Consider the following 20,345-nt stretch of genomic DNA (forward strand, 5'->3'; position numbering starts at 1 on the left):
ATTTATCATAATACAATTGAGTACAGAAAATGCAATTAATATCTATGATATTAAATTTTAAGTACAGTATATTATTATTTTCGAGGGAAAAATTGTTCCGGGGCCGGGTATCAAACCCGAGACCTTTTGGTTAAACGTACCAATGCTCTCCCAACTAAGCTACCCGGGAACTCTACCTGACACCGATCCAGTTTTTCCTTCTATATCCACAGACCTCAAAGTGGGCTGACAACCGTCAAGCAACCAACATTGAGTGCACACTAACACTGTGTGACTTAAATTGTGGTTGTCTGTTATGTACAGTGACGTGTATTATGCAAATCAAGCTTTCAGGTATAACTCCCTGTAAAGTTAATTTGAATAATTTCGAGGGAAAAATTGTTATGGGGCCGGGTATCGAACCCGGGACCTTTTGGTTAAACGTACCAATGCTCTCCCAACTGAGCTACCCGGGAACTCTACCCAACAGCGATCCAATTTTTCCTTCTATATCCACAGACCTCAAAGTAGGCTGACAACCGTCAAGCAACCAACAATGAGTGCACACTAACTCTGTGTGACTTAAATTGTGGTTTTCTGTTACGTACAGTGACATGTATTATGCAAATCAAGCTTTCAGGTACAACTCCCTGTAAAGTTAATTTGAATAATTTCGAGGGAAAAATTGTTACGGGGCCGGGTATCGAACCCGGGACCTTTTGGTTAAACGTACCAATGCTCTCCCAACTGAGCTACCCAGGAACTCTACCCGACACCGATCCAATTTTTCCTTCTATATCCACAGACAACAGTCAAAGTTGAATTTTTCTACGAAACATAACAAATACTATGCAATATCTGAGTATTTTATGTAATAAAAACATATCCTACACCAATTAAATTTAGTTTTATTGCAACATAATAATAATAATAATAATAATAATAATAATAATAATAATAATAATAATAATAATAAAGTACATAACAATAAAAATTATTATTATTCATGAATTTTATAATGCTTTATAGGTCATGATAACTTAGGCAAAGCGTATGCAAGCAAGCACGCACGCACGCACACACACACACACTGATATATTATTTTATTATTTTACGATGCTGTATCAACATCTAGGTTATTTAGCGTCTGAATGATATGAAGGTGATAATGCCGGTGAAATGAGTCCGGGGTCCAGCACCGAAAGTTACCCAGCATTTGCTCGTATTGGGTTGAGGGAAAACCCCAGAAAAAACCTCAACCAGGTAACTTGCCCCAACCGGGCCACCTGGTTTCGCAGCCAGACGCGCTGACCGTTACTCCACAGATGTGGACCACACTGATATATATATTAGCCTATATTTTATATGGCTTTGTACGAGTATAATGAAAAGTCAGCAATCAGCAATTATTTGTGCACTATATATTTGTTATAACCCACGATGTGAGGCAAAAAATCTTTCCACTATACGTTTCGTAACTAAATTATGTATGTATGTATGTATGTATCCAACAAAGACCTTATAATAGTATACTAGACTCACACAGAGCGCTGGTGTGCTGTCCAAAATTGAAACCAGTCTGCGCATGTTTACGCCGCCATGCTACTGGTAGAAATAGAGCGGTAAACACGATTGTCATACTTGTCCTTTGTTTTGTCTCGGGTGTTTTTAGTGCATAGTGTGAAAGTAATGGCAATATAATTTTGAAAGATGATATATTATCGCCGCGGACTCATGCTTAACATCTCGGCATCATACAATAACGTGCGGTGTGGTTTAAAAAAATAATTTTGCCGACCGATTGTTGCTCTGTAGGTTTCACTCTAAGCGTCACGTTGTCACGTCTACTTTCTCGATAAGAATAAGCACTAGTTTGTTATATTGTTAAATGGCTATTATTATTATTATTATTATTATTATTATTATTATTATTATTATTTCATATACGAGTACGTTGGCTTTCTTAACTCTTAATAATAACTCTTTAATAATAATTTTTAATCACATACCTTAATGTTCGTCCTCAGCACAAGACATTGCAACCTCGGGTTTAGTCTACGTAGATTAGACAAGTAAGTGTCATTTAATAATAATTGAAGCAGCTTATTGGTTACATTATTGAAATTGAGGCGAGTGATTGGAGCGGCGACACAAGAAATTGAAAACAATAATACAATTAAATTTCAAAGATCTGCCGAACGCATGAGGCCGCTCAAAGACCTGCCGAATGTTAACCATGAGAGCGCGGCGATAATACCATCCCTGTTTAATTTTCCAAGCTATTTGCAAAAGGTACGATATAATATTATCTCTGTTGTTACAATATCAATATCATTAAAAATCAATCAGTAGTTTACGACAATAAAGAATACTTAATTGTTAGTACAGGTATATCAGACTGTAGAGAAATCCCACTGAGTGAATTATTTAGACTTACACATCAGATGTTAAAACATTAGTGGAAAGATCATTTTTTTGTTTTTATTATGTAAATGAATTTATCTGCAAGATAATAAACTTTCATTCAAGATCCATATATGGATAAATAAATATACAGATAATAAATAGCTATAATAGCTAAGCCTCCTTTGTGAATTTATGATTCAGAGTTTACCTATAAATAACTCTTTTACATTTTGCCGGATATATTTTATTAACAAAAGCAAGGAATGGCATCTTATTGATATTGCATATGTGCATAAAAATTATGTACCATCACTCCGCAAGCAATGATAATATATCTATTTTATTTATTTAAAATAACAATACAATATGTAAAAAATCCACACATAAAAAGTATGTGTTTTTTTATCTTGCATAAAGTGATTGTTTAGTTTTTAGGTCTTCACGTTACCTATTGTTTGCAATGTATTAGGTACCGATACTTTTTATAATTGATAGCATTCCATTTATTAATTGAAGAATGAATTCAATGTAATTTGGCTACCTTCGCATATTATATTTTGCCAGATTACCTATGTCCTGTGGTCTAAAAGTACCGGTAATATAATTTATTTTTGATTCTCTAAAACTTAACAACAAGTCTACACTGATTATCGCATATTTATTTGACTTAGGACTTTGATCATAACAAGAACTTGTGTAATCAAGGTGCATATATTTATGTCTTGTGATCTAAGAGTTAATATGTTAATATAATTTTAGATTCTCTGAAACCTAACAATTTGCTGATTATCGTAAAATTATACAATCTATAATGTGTATTGTGTAGGCCTATTTATGGATGTATCAGTATGTTTTCTATAAATTGCTGCATACGTATTTTCTTTTCTTTAATGTTCTAACACATATCAATGAAACTTTGAATATGTTTATTTCGTCCAAATTTTACGTTAAACGTCGAAAATGGCCATAATATGTCAATTTTAGATCATCACAGCGTTAAATTGCGTGATTTACGCACTGCTATTATTTGTCTGCTCTCCAACAATATGGCGGCAAGTGCAGCGTTCAATTTGCCCCGGTTTCCTCGTTTCGCGCAGCCGAGACTGTAGGGGCTTGGTATCCAATGCCTACCCACTTCACTTTACGTAATTCGGGTTCCACGTATTGCGGATAGATGGCAGGATTGTGATCCATCTTCTAGTTACACACCATTTCGGCAGGCCATGCTGTACATGATGTGTATCTGTGGAGAGTTATGTTGTGTACTAGGGTGAGTGTATATGTAAGTGTTTGTGTAAGTGTAGTGTATGGAATGAGTGATGATGATGAAGATGAAGAAGGGAGAAGATGAAACTCTATGCTGGCACATAGCCTACTCCTGTCGAATTGTACCCAGGGGGCCACCAGGCTTAACGCCCCTGTCGAACGAACGAATCACTATCAACAGTGACATATGCCTTCTCTTCATATGCACTGCAGAGAGATTTGAGATTTAACCCAGGCATACTGGTGCACAATCTAGTGATTAGAAGTTGTGCACTACCATCTCTCCTAGTCCTGAGGTAGAAATTTTACATGAAAATTGAAAATTTCTGATCCCACTGGGAATTGAACCCGAGCCGTATAGTCTGACGACAGATACGCTACCACAGAGCTAACTTGGCAGACCCCATAATTAAATTAATATTCCTTATACAAGGTTGTCTTAATGTAACAATTTAAATTCAACCTCTTAAAATGAAATATACATCTATACCTGGTATTAATATTTCTTTATGTCCCCAGTAGAATTTCTGTTTGTGATCTCCAGTGAAAGGATATACCATTGCAACCACAGAAGGCTCAGATCGTCGACATACAAAATCAAAGTCCAGCATGCTCTATAACAAATAGCACCAATTAAACATGAAGTGAGAAATGTTTAATTCGAATCTGAGAACAAGAGTTTATACAATCCTGAAAGGGTATGCTACACAATCATTTATCATGTGTTACGTAATACCGTAAGTATTTTCAATTTCAAAAAATGAACTGAATATTTATTTAGAGAAAAAATCTTTAGCATACATAACAGATTCATAGACATAATATATAAATAATGAGGATCTAAACTGTCTTATTCGAAAAAAGAAAAAAAATCCACTTGTAATGACACTATTTCCATTAAACAATTTATGGAATCTCATGCAATATTTACAATCTACCTCTGGATATTCTTTATAGAATGTCTATTTTGTATGAAATAAAAAGAAATAAAGTAACATCCATATTAATAACAAGTGTACGCCTGGAAACAGGTTTTGCTTAATATGGCACCAATCGAAAAGTTACATGAGGAAGTAACAGTTATGATTCAGTGCATAGGTTTCAGCAATAAAATCTCATTATTTATCCCAAATAATTATCGTGGATAATCGACAGTCTATTATAAACATCTATGTCTAAAAATAAATGTACGGTGTGCGCACAAAGTCTACATATATATATATATATATATATATATATATATATATATATATATATATATTACATTACAAAATCTGTATACACATTAGAAAAGGCACAACGTACCTCTTAGGAATCCAAAACATCTGTATGCGTCCCTCCATAGTCTCTGCATACTTGAAAGTGTCACCATGTTCTTTTGTTCATGTTAATCAACATTCTTAGGGTCAGTGTCTGGAAAGCTGCATGCACCACATTTTCCAGTTCATCAGATGCACCACATTTTCCAGTTCATCAGCGGAGCTGTGATAAATCGTGCATTCGTCACAAAACATTACTTTTGCTTGCTGAGCCACTGTTGGAAATTGTTGCAGTATCCAACCACAAGCGTCCATATGTCTCTTCAAATCGCCATCTGATAATTCATTGACATTCAATGGACACAAACACTTCAATTTCAGGTCCAATTCCATGTGTTTCCGCATGGTTGATTCTGGTACTCCCAACTCACCAGCACGTTTCTGTGTGGATTTGACTGGGGATTGTTGGATTGTGCCACATCTGCACAACGCTCAAGCCTTGTGGATGGCCTTCCACTTCTCGAAGCATCGCAAACACTGCCTGTTGTGAAAGCTTTCTTTTCCCACAGCAACAAAGTCTTCCTTGTCAGCACTGCCTTCTCAAGCAGCACAACGAAATCATCTATGACATTTTTCATTGATTTGCCATTAATCTAACGCTCATGGACTCACACAGCGGCCATCAACATTCCTCAGCCATTCCTTCAACTAACTAACTTCAATTAACAATCTGCACCCACGTATTGCGATTCTCAGAGAGTCAACAATTGACAGCAATAGTGTCAACCTCACCAGCACGAACATGGCATGTCAGCTTGAATTTAATGTAGGAAATGTAATTTAATTTAATGAAAATGTATACTTTGTAATGCGTATATGGACTTTGTGCGCAGACTGTGTAATAGATGGGAATACACAGCAGTTGTAAATTTTTATATTCAATAATCGTAAAGGAATGAGATTATTGCAAAGTTTCAGCTAAGTAACACAAGATTCTTACTTGAACTGCCCTAGTCTGCATGCCCCACACAATTGCCTTCGTCTTATTGGTAAACAAGACATCAGACGAAGTTTTGGTATCCCCTCTTGCTGCTTTGCTAGCTGCATTAGCTGCTTCTTTAAGCACAGAAGTAGTCAAAGATGACGAACTAGTGGATCCTTTACGTGACTGAAGGGGACTGTCCTGTAAAAAGTGAACCAAACCCTTGTTAAGGCGATGAAAATATTTAGATGCTCTCAATTAACCATGGTCTTTACTTTGAAATAAGTTCGTAAAATTAAAAATATATTTTAATATGATACAAGAAAGTACTATTATAAACATTTGTGGAGTCTATAAATACTTACCTTCTTTGCATTTATTTGGTATAATGAATGTGTGTGATTTCATTTTCAGAAAATATAAAGATGCTGCTTATGATTCTAAGTTTTAATTATAATGTAAAATATTTCCATTACAAGTTTCGTAACTAAATTATGTATGTATCCAATGCTTCCCACTTCACTTTACGTAATTCGGGTTCCACATATTGCGGGTAGTTGACAGGATTGTGATCCTTTTCTAGTTACCACTTCGGTGGGCCATGCCGTACATGATTTGTATCTTTGAAGTGTTACGTCGTGTACTAGGGTGAATGTACATAACTGCAACTTCCGAGTTTTAAACTTGATTAAATACCTCAAAAGATGAATTTTTAAAAAGGCAGAAATTTAGAAAGTTCAGTAAAACAAAAAAAAAAAAAAATCATAACTTACCTGTATTATTAGTGTAGTACTACATAAAAGCAGAATTAAAACGAAGGTCACAGATATACTAGGGTAGTAACTACAGTAGAGTCTCGTTAATCCGAAAATGTGGTTAATCCGAACAAAATTATTTAAAAAAATAAACTAAATTTACTGTAATAGTACAAAGTAGTGAAAAGAAAAAATAAATGTATAAATTCAATCAATTTCTTTTACTTAAAAAAAATATGAAAATAGCACATTCAAGGGTGCTTACAACAATTAGTGTTTTCTGTACATAATTTACAGATCTATTATGTTCATAAAATCAAGCAGGCAGGCAGGCAGGTAGTGGTTCTAAAAATAGCAACAGGGTACTCCCACCACCCCACCACCATCTCTCAGCACTCGTGAATAGCATGCATTGCATTACAGGAAATGTTTCGGTTAATCCGAAAATTTTGTAATCCGAATAGGTCTTGGTCCCAGTTAGTACGAATTAATGAGACTCTACTGTACTGTATAACTGTAGTAATTAATTTATAGCGCCTTCTGAACTACAGTGTCTATTAAAAAAAAAGGAGATAATGATACAGCTAAATAAGGGGAACAACTAAATGAAAACAACAAGGGAAACTCAAATACTCTGAGGAATAAAAAGACCTTCAATCGTTTAATCTACCATAATCCTCAAAGTATATGAGGACAGAGACAGCTCTACTTACAATTACAGTATAAGGCAGAGGCCTTACATTAGTTAGTACATATCTGTTTTATTTTCGTATGCAGCTATGCAAATTATATTTTTGTATGCAACTATTGAAAATTATTTTTTGAAACAGTTTAAGCATGAAAATTTACTGTTAAAAAACAAGAACTATCTAGTATTTATGTGATTTCTTGATAATATTTCATCTATAATCAGGAAGACTGCTGACAAACTATTACAGCTTTGCAAGCAAATATAGAGTCTGCTTGCACTATCTGATATGTCCTGCTCAAACTCTGAAGGATAATTACTTTAGGAACTAAAAGAATATTCCAGAACTGTGCTTCCAGATTCAAAATTATTAATATATACAATAATACATAACAATATGGATAAAATGTATATGCAAACTGTAGAGCTGCATCTGTCTAATGGTAAACAGACCCTAGTATCGTGGATGAGAAGTATCAACAAACTGAATGCTGGGTCTATCGGAAGAATTACATAATGGAAAATTAATAAAAGCAGACAATGCAATATCCTTTCAGATGGGACAACACAAAGGAAGAGCTAGTGAGGTAGTGTATCTACTACTACATCAGTAACCACCAAATTTCTTTGCTATTCTTTTTAACATCCAGAGTTTACATTTGTGACCATGGCTAATTGAGAGGACTTAAATTTTAGACGTGTAACTAGCATGCTAAGAGCTAATACTAAAACCATACACCACTGTTATTTTTACGAGTAATATACGCAAGTTGTAAATTCATCTACCCATATATACAAAAGTATACAAAGGCAAATTAAATTCTAAAGCATATTCTAGAAGCAGTATCAAGAAACACTTAAATACTTCCTTACGAAGTTACAAATAATTACGCAATCAATCAATTGATGAAATAAGCAGTAATATTAAATTGAAACGAAAATGTTAAAATGTTACATGATAGAGTGTTCTGAGGATGAAAGCAAAAAAACAGTGAAACAGAATGATACAAAATAACACTACATCGTTTCATAAACAGCATGCTTAATATGCTGCCATAAGCATGCTATAGTTTTCTCAATGTAGCATGAAGAGAAGGGTTAATTATTGACACATTCTACTCACTCTCACATTAAAGTTTTAAAACATGACAAAAATATCTATCCCCCATGAAAACACACCATACCCAAGCCAAACAATATTTATAAAGCTCAAAACAAGGCAGAGAGATGCACACAAAGGATTCTAAATATTTAATGTAAATAGGTATCATGTGAAGTTCTGTCCCCATTTTATGGTTTTTGCTACAACTGTACACTTCCGTACAATTAACTGCACTACAGTCATATGGACTGTTAGGGAAAAATTCAGATGCATCGTTAATCTTCAGCCATTATTATCCATGACTGATTATAAAATGTGTAATGCAGAAACAAACAGCTGTTGTATTTACAATGTCATTAATTTAATAATGCTACATTAAATTAGGTTGACAAAATGGTACAGATATGAAATATTGATGAATTTTCACTGCCTCCATCTGAACCATCTCTCTGTTCACCAATGACCAATTTGGAGTGTGCAAGTCTGGCAGTGTTAAGAATTTTATTCTTGAAGTACGAACTTTTTTCAGACAAAATTCATTACCTCCAGTTGTCGGATGCAGGAAAGAGAGTTGACCAGTTTCGAATTAAAAACTTAAAAAAAATGTATGAAAACGCCCAATAAAAGAGTTACTAAACAAAAGGAATTATAATACACAATAACGTCACTGTTTAATTTTAATTTACCGACATATTATACATTAAAAAAATTCACTTTTTCAACTCCATGCATCACTGTCATTGAAAATAAGAGTCAATCTATTTGTGTTTCAATTTATTTTGATATTTTATCTTCCAAATCGTTGTCTTACCCCTGATTCAATTTCTGTCAATTTTGCTTCTTATATAGTTCGTGTTTCTATTATGTCTAAATGTTTCTTTTTAGTCCACTTTTATTATCTGGAGTTTTTCATTTAATGTATTTGCAATAGCATTGCTAAGATGTTTAAAAACTGAAGGGTACGTGAAAATATATACTGGATGTGAAACTAACAAAAGTACTGTGTAAGGAAATATGTAAGGCGCCACAATGCATGTCAAATAACAATGAATAAATTACTGTAGAAACTCTAAATGTTACTTTCAAGTAAGCGATCTCGAAATAAAGACTTGTTACTGTGTGTTGTACACGAAAAATTGGCTTAATTTTTTCTTGGAGCCCTCTCGTCCAGAGGGAGGGTTCTTCAATGTATCGTACATTAAGCCCTACAATTCAAGATCCCTGGACTTGCATCTTTTATGACAAAAGTCCTGAAAAGGTCTTTTACCACCCTTAGAAACCATTATGGTCAGATTGGATTGAACCTTTGAATTTCGATCTAATCAATCACAACTACAATAATCATTCAACCACCGAAGATGGAATGTGTAATATGAAGGTAAAGTCATCCTTATAACAGGTCATGGAGACCCATAGGGGTTAAGGCTCCCATCTGTATAATCATAGATCGCAGTAGGGATGTCAGTCATATGAGCCTACCACCTTCACCCCCAAGGAAATGCCTCTGGTACTCATGTGTGTTAAGAATCTGAGTAAAACCCAGGGTCAAAGTGCAGCTATAAGGATTAGATCATTGGAGAAAATCCATGACCTCCTCGGGAATCGAACTTGTGGATTGCAACAATATGCCTTAACAATGATACTATCACACGCCCCAAATATGTAATGTAGTGTAAATTATCACGGACTGGAAAGATAGAGATCAAACTTACACAAGAATAACGAATAACAACTCTAATATAAAGCACAACTAACAGCGTGAGTGTGTGCTTCAAATTTTGTACTTTTCTTCGCATACAGAAACAATAACAAACATCAAATTTCCAAACTATCACTATTTCATGCTTATTTATACTTCAAGCAAATGTGTTTATTCAAAAGCCTACGAGATTTCAGGCAACAGTAGTGAGTTGGTTGTGATAAATATTTTGTTTTGCAACTGTGTATGGAAATTTAATTACTTCTTGAAAGCTCAAATTCATAAATTTAAGCAACATCTTAAAATGTAGGACAAAAATTCACATTTCAATTTATGTACAGTATAACCTACATCAATTGTGTACATATCCCTGTTCTTTCTCGCCTTTAATTTTGAAAAGCATTTACCGTTGATGGTTCACCGTCTCCTTTGTTCAACTGAAACATTAGACAGTAAGGAACACCTCAATAATCAAATAATACATACTCAGAGCACATATTTTTTTGGTGAAACACTTTACACTTATAACATAACTCAAAATTAACACTTACCCTACTCTGACCACCTGGCAGTAGGAAGTTGGCAGTGGCAAACTCCATCTCTGTTTCTTTGGGAATTGGCTTCTTACCGAGAGCCATTCCAACTATAGCCGTCATGTGTGTTTCTGGACCAAATACGAAGAGGGGTATTCCAAGATTCTGTCCCACCTCTCGCATTATTCTACAAAAAGAAATTAACTATTACGATACAATGAAGAATGTAATCGAGGGTAAAATTCCAAGTAATTTAATGATAGGATAATACTGAAGTGTAAATAATGCCCAAATTACGAAACATGTTAGCAACAGAACTTGTAACAAACCCAGTCCCATGTAAGAAAATTAAATGTCGTTCTTTTAGCCATTTTACTTTCTATGTCTGTGGCTGGTAAGATACAAATCTGTTGCTGAATACCCATGAATAATAGACAGGAAATTTATACAAATGCATATTTTTATTAATTGCACATATATCTAACCCTTTGTAGTATATCTAGACTGCTCGGGAAAAAGAGAATAAATCAAAATATACAACTTTTCAGTCCAAGCAATTTAATGGTTTACAGTCTTACTATTTGCTAATGTTACACACTAGAAAACTGATTGCATTTTAATTGAATAATTATATTATTTTACTTATATTGTAGAACATGTCATGGTTCAACATAATATTGACTTATCTTATTTTGGCCATTTTTTGTCTTATACTCTTTTTCCCGAGCAGTCTAGATATCTTTGCTGATCATGTCTTATATGTTCACTATCAAAGTTGTCTATTCCTGCTCTACCTGATCAGCTAACTGTGCACCTGTATTTTAATTAGTTATCAAAACTTAAAATTGTATTTACCTTAATCCTTCTTGATAATTGGGACCAGCCCGACGTACAAAAATAGATATACTGTGTTCTACCAATTTTGACTGGAATTCTTGTAAAGCTGTCACAATACCTTTAAATGTTGCTGCTACATTCGTGAAATTGGCAATACCACCACCAATAATTAATACCTGTAATAAAACAATCACAACATACTCACAAAATGTTATGCAACAATGCATCGTAATTACACAATATGTGGAGCTGGCATTCATAAGGCAACATGTCCACCATAGTACAAATGTTAGATAACAGATGGAACAAGCAGGTCTTTTCATTTCTCTATTCGATAACGTGAATTCCAAAAGAAGAAAGCAGAGTCTTAAACATTGTAAGGAAAGAATTCACACAAGAGAGTGATGTGTTTCTATGATCTTCTGGCCTCTTTCTGATCAGTTTCAGCACCATTCTTTCTTCATCCACTCTCTCCAACAGAGCTTCGTTTCTTATTGTCTGTTCATTTCACACGCTCCATCCATGTATATACAGAGTGTTTCTGGGCTAGTGTTACAAACTTTCAGGGATGATGGGGAAGGGCACATGTATCAATTTGAGATAAGGAACCCTGGTCCGGAAATGACTGAGTCGAAAGTTACAAGCAAAAATAGTTGTGTGGAAATGAAATAATTTTATTCCTCTGTACACCTTATTTATGTGTATTTATCTGTACATTTTAAACATACTGTATTCATCTGACGTTGTTTACGTTGTCTACTTACAGTATTCCGTTCAGTGCGCTGCCTGAGAGGTGGGGACAGGAAACTACACTAAACCAATGCAGATAGCATAATGTATAACGGACATGGTCGGTGCTGATATGCACGTCTGTAGACAGCACTGTATGTGTACAAGTTGCAGTGTCCAGTTGATCAGTCCTAGTGAAATGGAGGAGTACACGAGAGCAGAATATGCAGACCTGATTTTCGAATATGGATGACCCAATGGTAACAGCAGACAAGCTCACAGATTGTATCGGGCCAAATATCCAAGTAGGAAACAACCGGTCCATACCATCTTTCCACGACTGTTCCAAAGGTTAAGGGAAGGAGGGCACGTGTTGTGAAATTACAATTCCATTTCCACACAACTATTTTTGCTTATAACTTTCGACTCAGTCATTTCCGGACCAGGGTTCCTTATCTCAAATTGATACATGTGCCCTTCCCCATCATCCCTGAAAGTCTGTAACACCAGCCTGGAAACATCCTGTATATAAATACATATACATATCAAAATACAATATTTACTCCACATTTAGATACATGTTTTATGTAATATTAAAGTAACATGCCCAAACATTCTTTACAAAAAGTAACATGCCCAGGTTATATTTCATGATAAATCACCAAAAATAATCTCAATTTTATTTTATGCATTTACGACAGATTTCTGAATACAAAATAATACATTACGATATAAAAGCAAATAATTTTGTTGTATAGTTTAGTAATGAATCGTTTTTCGCCATTCCTAAAAAATAGTTTATGTTGCATTTTGAACGCCAGCTCCACATGTATGTTACTTTATAATACAACTTCATATTGACCTCCCTTTCTACGCAAAATAAAGTACTTTGGCTAGTAAATTACACCTTCTTTAAGACAATATCTAGACTGTTCATTTCACACTAACTTTTTTTTCCATATAATAAGATATGAAGTTAAGCTAATGAATATAACATCTGATCTTTATTGAATTTCAAATAAATATCTTAACATCTATGCAAATTTTCTGTACTATTTAAATTTCTTATACCATACTATTGTACTTTAAGACAAAGTTCTGTATCTCACCTTGCCCTTTGGATGTTTCTCCTGTGTCATGAGTCCGAGTATGGTCTTAGCATACTCATATGTCTGCTGTTCAGATGGAGCACCACTATATTCTCCATAATTGGCCAATTCTGATGCTCCACCTAAGTCACAGATAGTGTCACTGTAGATTACAGATGCACCACCACCAGCTACCATGGTCCAGATACGTCCCGATTTGTTCAGGATTGTCAACTATAAAAATCAAAGTTATAATATGTAGCAGAACACAGTACTTAAAATATATTGGTACTGTATATATATATTTTTTTAAAGACTAACAACATGCGTCACAATGGCTTGGTAATCATGTTATTTCTGAATAAAGTTTAAGAATAGACAAGGATAAAATACGTTCTGTAAATGTAATTTTCAAATTCTTAAAAATAATGAAAATACAAAATTGCTGCAGTATGTCTATGTCTGTTCACTATCAGTTTATATACAGTTACATAATTAAAAACTAAAGGTGAGTGAATTTAAATATGTTGTATTTGTATTTGTGGACTTAGAAAAGGCTTTTGACAGAGTGGATTGGACTAAACTGTTGGGGATCCTAAAGAAAATTGGTGTGGATTGGAAAGCGAGAAGACTGTTCAGTAATCTTTATATGAAAAAACTAGTCAAAGTCAGGATAGAAGAAGAAATGTCAGAAGGAAGTGAACTTGGGAGAGGAGTACGTCAAGGATGTCCTTTATCACCTACCTTGTTCAACATCTACTTGGAGGATTTAGTAAAGAACTGTTTTCAGAACATGGGAGGAGTGATAGTAGGAGGAAGAAAAATAAAATGCATAATATTTGCTGATGATATGGCGTTGTTAACAGCAGAGCAAATGATACTAAAGAATATGCTACTGGAACTAAATGACAGCTGTGAGCAGTTAACTGTTAAGTTGTGTTCTAAAGACAATGAGCAAATGATTTAGTAGCAGAATTTGTAATCATTCAAATTGTCTGTAACTTGTGTTCATCATGGTCCTTCTTCCTTAGGTATTCAAGATCCCAACACTCTTATTGTTAAATAGCCTATTTACTGTTATACTGGAAACGAAACTTATGCAGTAACTAAGTATGTCTCACTCGTGTCATGTATTACTGGTATAGAGAAGTCTCAAAAAATAGACTTTGTTCTGTCAATACATTCACATACATGAAACACTCCGACAAATGAAAGTGTGTAGTATTCAAGTGTGTAGGTGAAAGGAAAGAGCGAAGGGGAATAAAGAAATTGTACTGACTACTTACAGTAAGAAAAACCGAATTAATGTTGAGTATCTTCAAATTATTATCACGCATGTTTCCTTTACTTCAAACAAAAAATCAAAGGGACATACCAAAATTTGAACAAAACAGTCTACTAACCTTAAGTGATGCACCACTCTTGGCGTCTAGGTCTGCAATATATGCTTCTTCTGGATAAGCATCACGGCCAAACGGTGGGGGATAATCGATTTCCCCCCATTTAGGGCGGCACACAAAGTCTGCTGTCGAATCAAGCTTGGCTGCCAGATCCAAAATATAAATTGTATCCTTTGTGACAACCAGAGGGTTGATTTCAAGATAAGTGAAGTACAGCTCCGAATACAATTGATATAGGGCTTCAATAAATTTTGCAATCATCCTATTAAACAAAGAAAATCTTGCATTACAAACAAAATATGACATATTTAATAATATCGTTAAAAGATAATTTCAACACTGAAAGAAATGTACGAAAATAACTGTTTCCTAAACCAATACCTGTCAACTAAGTCTTTCACTTTTTTTGTCTAGTCTCTGTTTATTTTATCCGATTTTACAGATTGCAGCTCACAATACATGGCATGTCAGTGACATTGTATTGATTAGGGTTGGATGACTGGAAGAGAAGGCTATAAGCCTTAACTCTGTCAGAGAAAACAAAATGTTCTACGAGTACATTCTACATATTATGTTACACATTGTGTGAAATTTTGCACCTCAGCTATGATTACATAGAAAGTTGTGAACCAGTGAAATTCTAAATCGACACATTGCTATTATTTCCCACCAGAGACCTCCACAATCATAATCGTATAATAAGTATTAATTCTTTCTGAGCTACAATTTGATAACAACGATACAGCATTCGTTTCCATTCAGTCCAGTGAAGTGTGGCAATTGCTTTGCCACTTGGCTGACAATCAGAATTCTTACCCACTTCTCGTGTGCATGCATTTAGTGTAGGAATTTCACAAACAGAATCATTAAGCTGCAGAGAACCATTAAGCTGTAAAGTGCAAATGATGGTGACAATTCATGTGAAACCTAACACTGGTTCTGTATACAGTTCTGTTTTATTAGAAATTTAATTGTAAAAAGAAATCCTCTTCCTCATTTTGCATTTCTTATTTCTTTCTATTGGGGTTAAATCTATGTTGCATGATTTGAAGGCCGTTTAAAAATTTATAAATGTAAATATGCAAATACCTATAAATAATACCACAAACCGCCACTTCTGTATATTACAGAGAGTTGAGAAAGGCGCAATGGAGGACTCAGTTATGAATTTTACATTCAATTAATTTTTTTTTCTTTGAACAATAAGAGCTTAGGCATGCAATTTAATATGTGAAGTTAAAAGTTTTATTTTCTCTTCTAACAGAAACAGTCCCAGTATCTAGACCTTTTTCTATCTAAAAATCCAACGCCTCAGCCACATTTGACAATGGAAAAGTATATTAACCACTGAACCACCAAGATCCAAGATAAACAAGTAAGATGATTTGTTAAATGCTGGCAATACCAGCAATATATGGGTGTGAAATATGGACATTAATGGAAAAATGACTACCTACAGTTAAATGACATGGAATTTCTTCAAAAAGTATCATCATCATTATTATTATTATTATTATTATTATTATTATTAGTTATTACATATGAACGAGCACAATGCAAAAAAATTAATGAAAAATGAAAAGACCATTTAGAACAACACCCTCTAAGAAGTATGACAAAAGAGGAGTATTTTCTATATGCAGGCGAAAATGAAGATGTATAAAACTGTAAAGTCCATATGCTGAAGGGATTGGTACAGTGACACATAACTTGAATTTTGTAGCTGATAATGGCAATAATGTTTCAAAGTTAAACAATTTTCTCAGGTAATATTACACATTCAAGTAAATTCATAATCACTTTAATTCACTTACGGTTTCTTTGCTGCAACAACATTGGTCAACAGCTTAGCTTGAATGGTAGCTGCGTCAACAGTCTGACCTACTGGAATTTCTAGCTTAAGAGCCTTGGCATCTACGTCACCGATATCGACACCTCCTTGATGATGGAAGAGAATGGTGTCTGCATATCTATGTGAGTAAATACAAACATATGCTTCTTCATCCTGTAACAAAAGGCATATGCGTAAGTTAGCTGGTAATTAATAGCTGCTGTTAGTAAAGATTATTAAATGAAATCACACGAAATTATACTTGTGTCAAGTTATATAGTGATTTGTGTAATTGTAATTTCACCTCATGTTTCCTATTCAGCATTTGTGGACTATTACAGAATAAATGATGCCTAACAGACCATCTAAATTTTCCGTGAGAATAAGATATAACTTTAATGCTATGAAAAGTAACACAAATTCCTATTCTAAGCTAGTCTCGTTGGTGTATCACGCAACTGAAAAGACTATCAGATAATTGGGGGGGGGGGGGGAATATATTGCATGACAGCCTATAGAGGACCAAAAACTACCAGCCGGGTGCTGACCTTAAGTCCATATGTCTCTGTATATGAAACAGTCGTCCAGCCAATATGAGGGTAATATGTGACTGGCACAGTGATCCTCCCAGCCTTATAGCTTGCCTATGAAACTGATTTTGCTACTCACTGTAGCTCCCCCAAATTCATTACTATGATGGAAATGGTCCATACACTGGCAGAAATTTCATGAGAAAATATCTTCAGCCATGATGACTGGAACCAGCACTCCTTTCGTAATACTAGTTCAAGGGATGAGGCCTAGACCATGCAGCTATAGTAGGTAATAAAAGGTAAAATAATTAACAAGGATGTCTACCGAAATTGTGAAACAGAAATTAGTTACTTTTTAGTTACCAAAACTTAATAAGCATGATGAAAACACATCATCACTTTTCAACTGTCATACGATATGCCATCAGACTCTTTTCTTAAGCTCTCTGATATTCATTTCAATGGACATGCAGCCAACTTCTCTCCCAGCCTTCTAGACTATATTAGACTCTCATAATGTAATTGTTGACTACCGACAAATAGTGGAGTCAAGATTAAATTAGTGAAACATAACAATATGCGTAATTTCGTTACCCATGATTATATGAGTCTCTTAAATTCGTTACTTTTGTTACTGGCAGACATCCTGTTAACAAAGTAATAAAACTAAAAAGTACAGGGAAAAACAATCGACGTCATAATTCTCTTAAGAGTGAAGTCATCATATAATTCAGTACAGGCTGTATTACTGAAAAATTTGTGTTTTCTTATCAAAACTTTTAAAAGAAAATTATCACCATGGACACAGTCATTCTTTCCTACATTTTCATTAGGAACAGTAATAAATTTTGGAAGAGGTAGAAGAATTCAAAGTCCCGCGCCGTGATGTCATGGTCTAAGGCATCCTGCCTGGGACTCATGTTACAGAATGTGCGCTAGTTCGAGTCCTCATGGGAGGAGAAATTTTCTCATGAAATTTCGGCCAGTGTATGGGACTGGTGCCTGCCCAGCATCGTGATGCACTTGGGGAGCTACGATAGGTAGCAAAATCCAGTTACGCAAACCAGCTATAATGGCTAAGGGGCTCATCGTGCTAACCACACGATACCGCCATTCTGGTTGGATGATCGTCCACCTCTGCTTCGGCATGTGGCCGTGAGGCTAGCAGCCAGCTGGTCGGTCTTGGCCCTTCATGGGCTGTAGCGCCATGGATTAAAAAAAAAAAGAAAAATTCAAATATCTTAGAACAACAGTAATATAAATGACACTCGGGAGAAAATTAAATGCAGAATAAATATGGGAAATGCCTGCTATTATTCGGTTGAGAAGCTTTTGTCATCCAGTCTGTTCTTAATAAAGCTGAAAGTTTGAATTTATAAAACAGTTATCTTGCAGGTTGTTCTGTAAGGCTGTGAAACTTGGACCCTCCCTTTGAGAGAGGAACAGAAGCTAATGGTGTTCGAGAATAAGGTGCTGAGGAAAATGTTTGGGGCTAAGAGGGATGAAGTTACAGGAGAATGGAGAAAGTTACACAACGCAGAACTGCACACATTGTATTCTTCATCTGACATAATTAGGAACATTAAATCCAGACATTTGATGGGTAGGGCATGCAGCATGTACGGGTGAATCCAGAAATGCATATAGAGTCTTAGTTGAGAGACAAGAGGGAAAAAGACTTTTGGGGAGACCGAGACGTAGATGGAAGGATAATATTAAAATGGATTTGAGGGAGGTGGGGTATGATACTAGGGACTGGAATAATTTTGCTCAGTATAGGGACCGATGGCTCTTCAAATGCTAATAAGTTCACGAAATGTTTTGATATAATAATATAAAATTTACTTACTTACTTACAAATGGCTTTTAAGGAACCCGAAGGTTCACTGCCGCCCTCACATAAGCCCACCATCGGTCCCTATTCTGTGCAAGATTAATCCAGTCTCTATCATCATATCCCACTTCCCTCAAATCCATTTTAATATTATCCTCCCATCTACGTCTCGGCCTCCCTAAAGGTCTTTTTCCCTCCGGTCTCCCAACTAACACTCTATATGCATTTCTGGATTCGCCCATACGTGCTACATGCCCTGCCCATTTCAAACGTCTGGATTTAATGTTCCTAATTATGTCAGGTGAAGAATACAATGCGTGCAGTTCTGCATTGTGTAACTTTCTCCATTCTCCTGTAACTTCATCCCGCTTAGCCCCAAATATTTTCCTAAGCACCTTATTCTCAAACACCCTTAACCTATGTTCCTCTCTCAGAGTGATAGTCCAAGTTTCACAACCATACAGAACAACCGGTAATATAACTGTTTTATAAATTCTAACTTTCAGATTTTTTGACAGCAGACTAGATGACAAAAGCTTCTCAACCGAATAATAACACGCATTTCCCATATTTATTCTGCGTTTAATTTCCTCCCGAGTGTCATTTATATTTGTTACTGTTGCTCCAAGATATTTGAATTTTTCCACCCCTTCGAAGGATAAATCTCCAATTTTTATATTTCCATTTCGTACAATATTCTGGTCACGAGACATAATCATATACTTTGTCTTTTCGGGATTGATTTACTTCCAAACCGATCGCTTTACTTGCTTCAAGTAAAATTTTCGTGTTTTCCCTAATCGTTTGTGGATTTTCTACTGACATATTCACGTCATCCGCATAGACAAGAAGCTGATGTAACCCGTTCAATTCCAAACCCTGCCTGTTATCCTGAACTTTCCTAATGGCATATTCTAAAGCGAAGTTAAAAACTAAAGGTGATAGTGCATACCCCGCAGTGAATTGGAAAAGCATCAGATAGAAACTGACCTATACGGACTCTGCTGTATGTTTCACTGAGACACATTTTAATTAATCGAACTAGTTATAAAATTATATAAAATTACTAAAAAAAACTTATATGGAAGTGCCCATATTAATGTTTTAATCGAACCATGTGGCTAAACATTAGTCAAAATTCGGGGGGGGGGGGGGGGAAACAGATGTGAATAAATTTAATTCATCTTATAAATGTGTAAAGTCATTAGTTAAAACTGGCAAAATATTTATATATTTCAACCAAATTTTGCGGTAAAAACGAGATGAATAATTAGAATTTTATTGTATTTTTAACAATCCTTTTCTTTTATACTGTACATTGTATATGGGAAATTTCTAGAAATGATAGAAAAGGACCTCTATGAAAGAAACGTAATTCATGATAACGTTTATGGAATATAAAACATAATATTACAGAACGATCA

General features: G+C 34.9%; 1 protein-coding gene across 6 annotated transcripts in view; it reads right to left on the reverse strand.

Annotated features, from left to right (window-relative positions):
- ATPCL (ATP-citrate synthase) overlaps window positions 1–20,345 on the reverse strand; it is a 161,551-nt gene that overhangs the window by 16,965 nt on the left and 124,241 nt on the right. For 5 of the 6 annotated variants that reach the window (XM_069847881.1, XM_069847885.1, XM_069847883.1 and 2 more), the window contains exons 4-11: window positions 16,538–16,728; window positions 14,727–14,985; window positions 13,345–13,557; window positions 11,525–11,682; window positions 10,688–10,856; window positions 10,544–10,573; window positions 5,911–6,093; window positions 4,142–4,265 (exon numbers count right to left, since the gene is read on the reverse strand). In XM_069847881.1, coding sequence (XP_069703982.1) covers window positions 4,142–4,265; window positions 5,911–6,093; window positions 10,544–10,573; window positions 10,688–10,856; window positions 11,525–11,682; window positions 13,345–13,557; window positions 14,727–14,985; window positions 16,538–16,728 — 1,327 coding nt within the window. The remainder of the gene's footprint in view (window positions 1–4,141; window positions 4,266–5,910; window positions 6,094–10,543; window positions 10,574–10,687; window positions 10,857–11,524; window positions 11,683–13,344; window positions 13,558–14,726; window positions 14,986–16,537; window positions 16,729–20,345) is intronic. The other variant, XM_069847886.1, reaches the window with a different exon arrangement.

The sequence above is a fragment of the Periplaneta americana genome, chromosome 15 (genome assembly GCF_040183065.1).
Source record: "Periplaneta americana isolate PAMFEO1 chromosome 15, P.americana_PAMFEO1_priV1, whole genome shotgun sequence".
NCBI lineage: Eukaryota > Metazoa > Arthropoda > Insecta > Blattodea > Blattidae > Periplaneta > Periplaneta americana.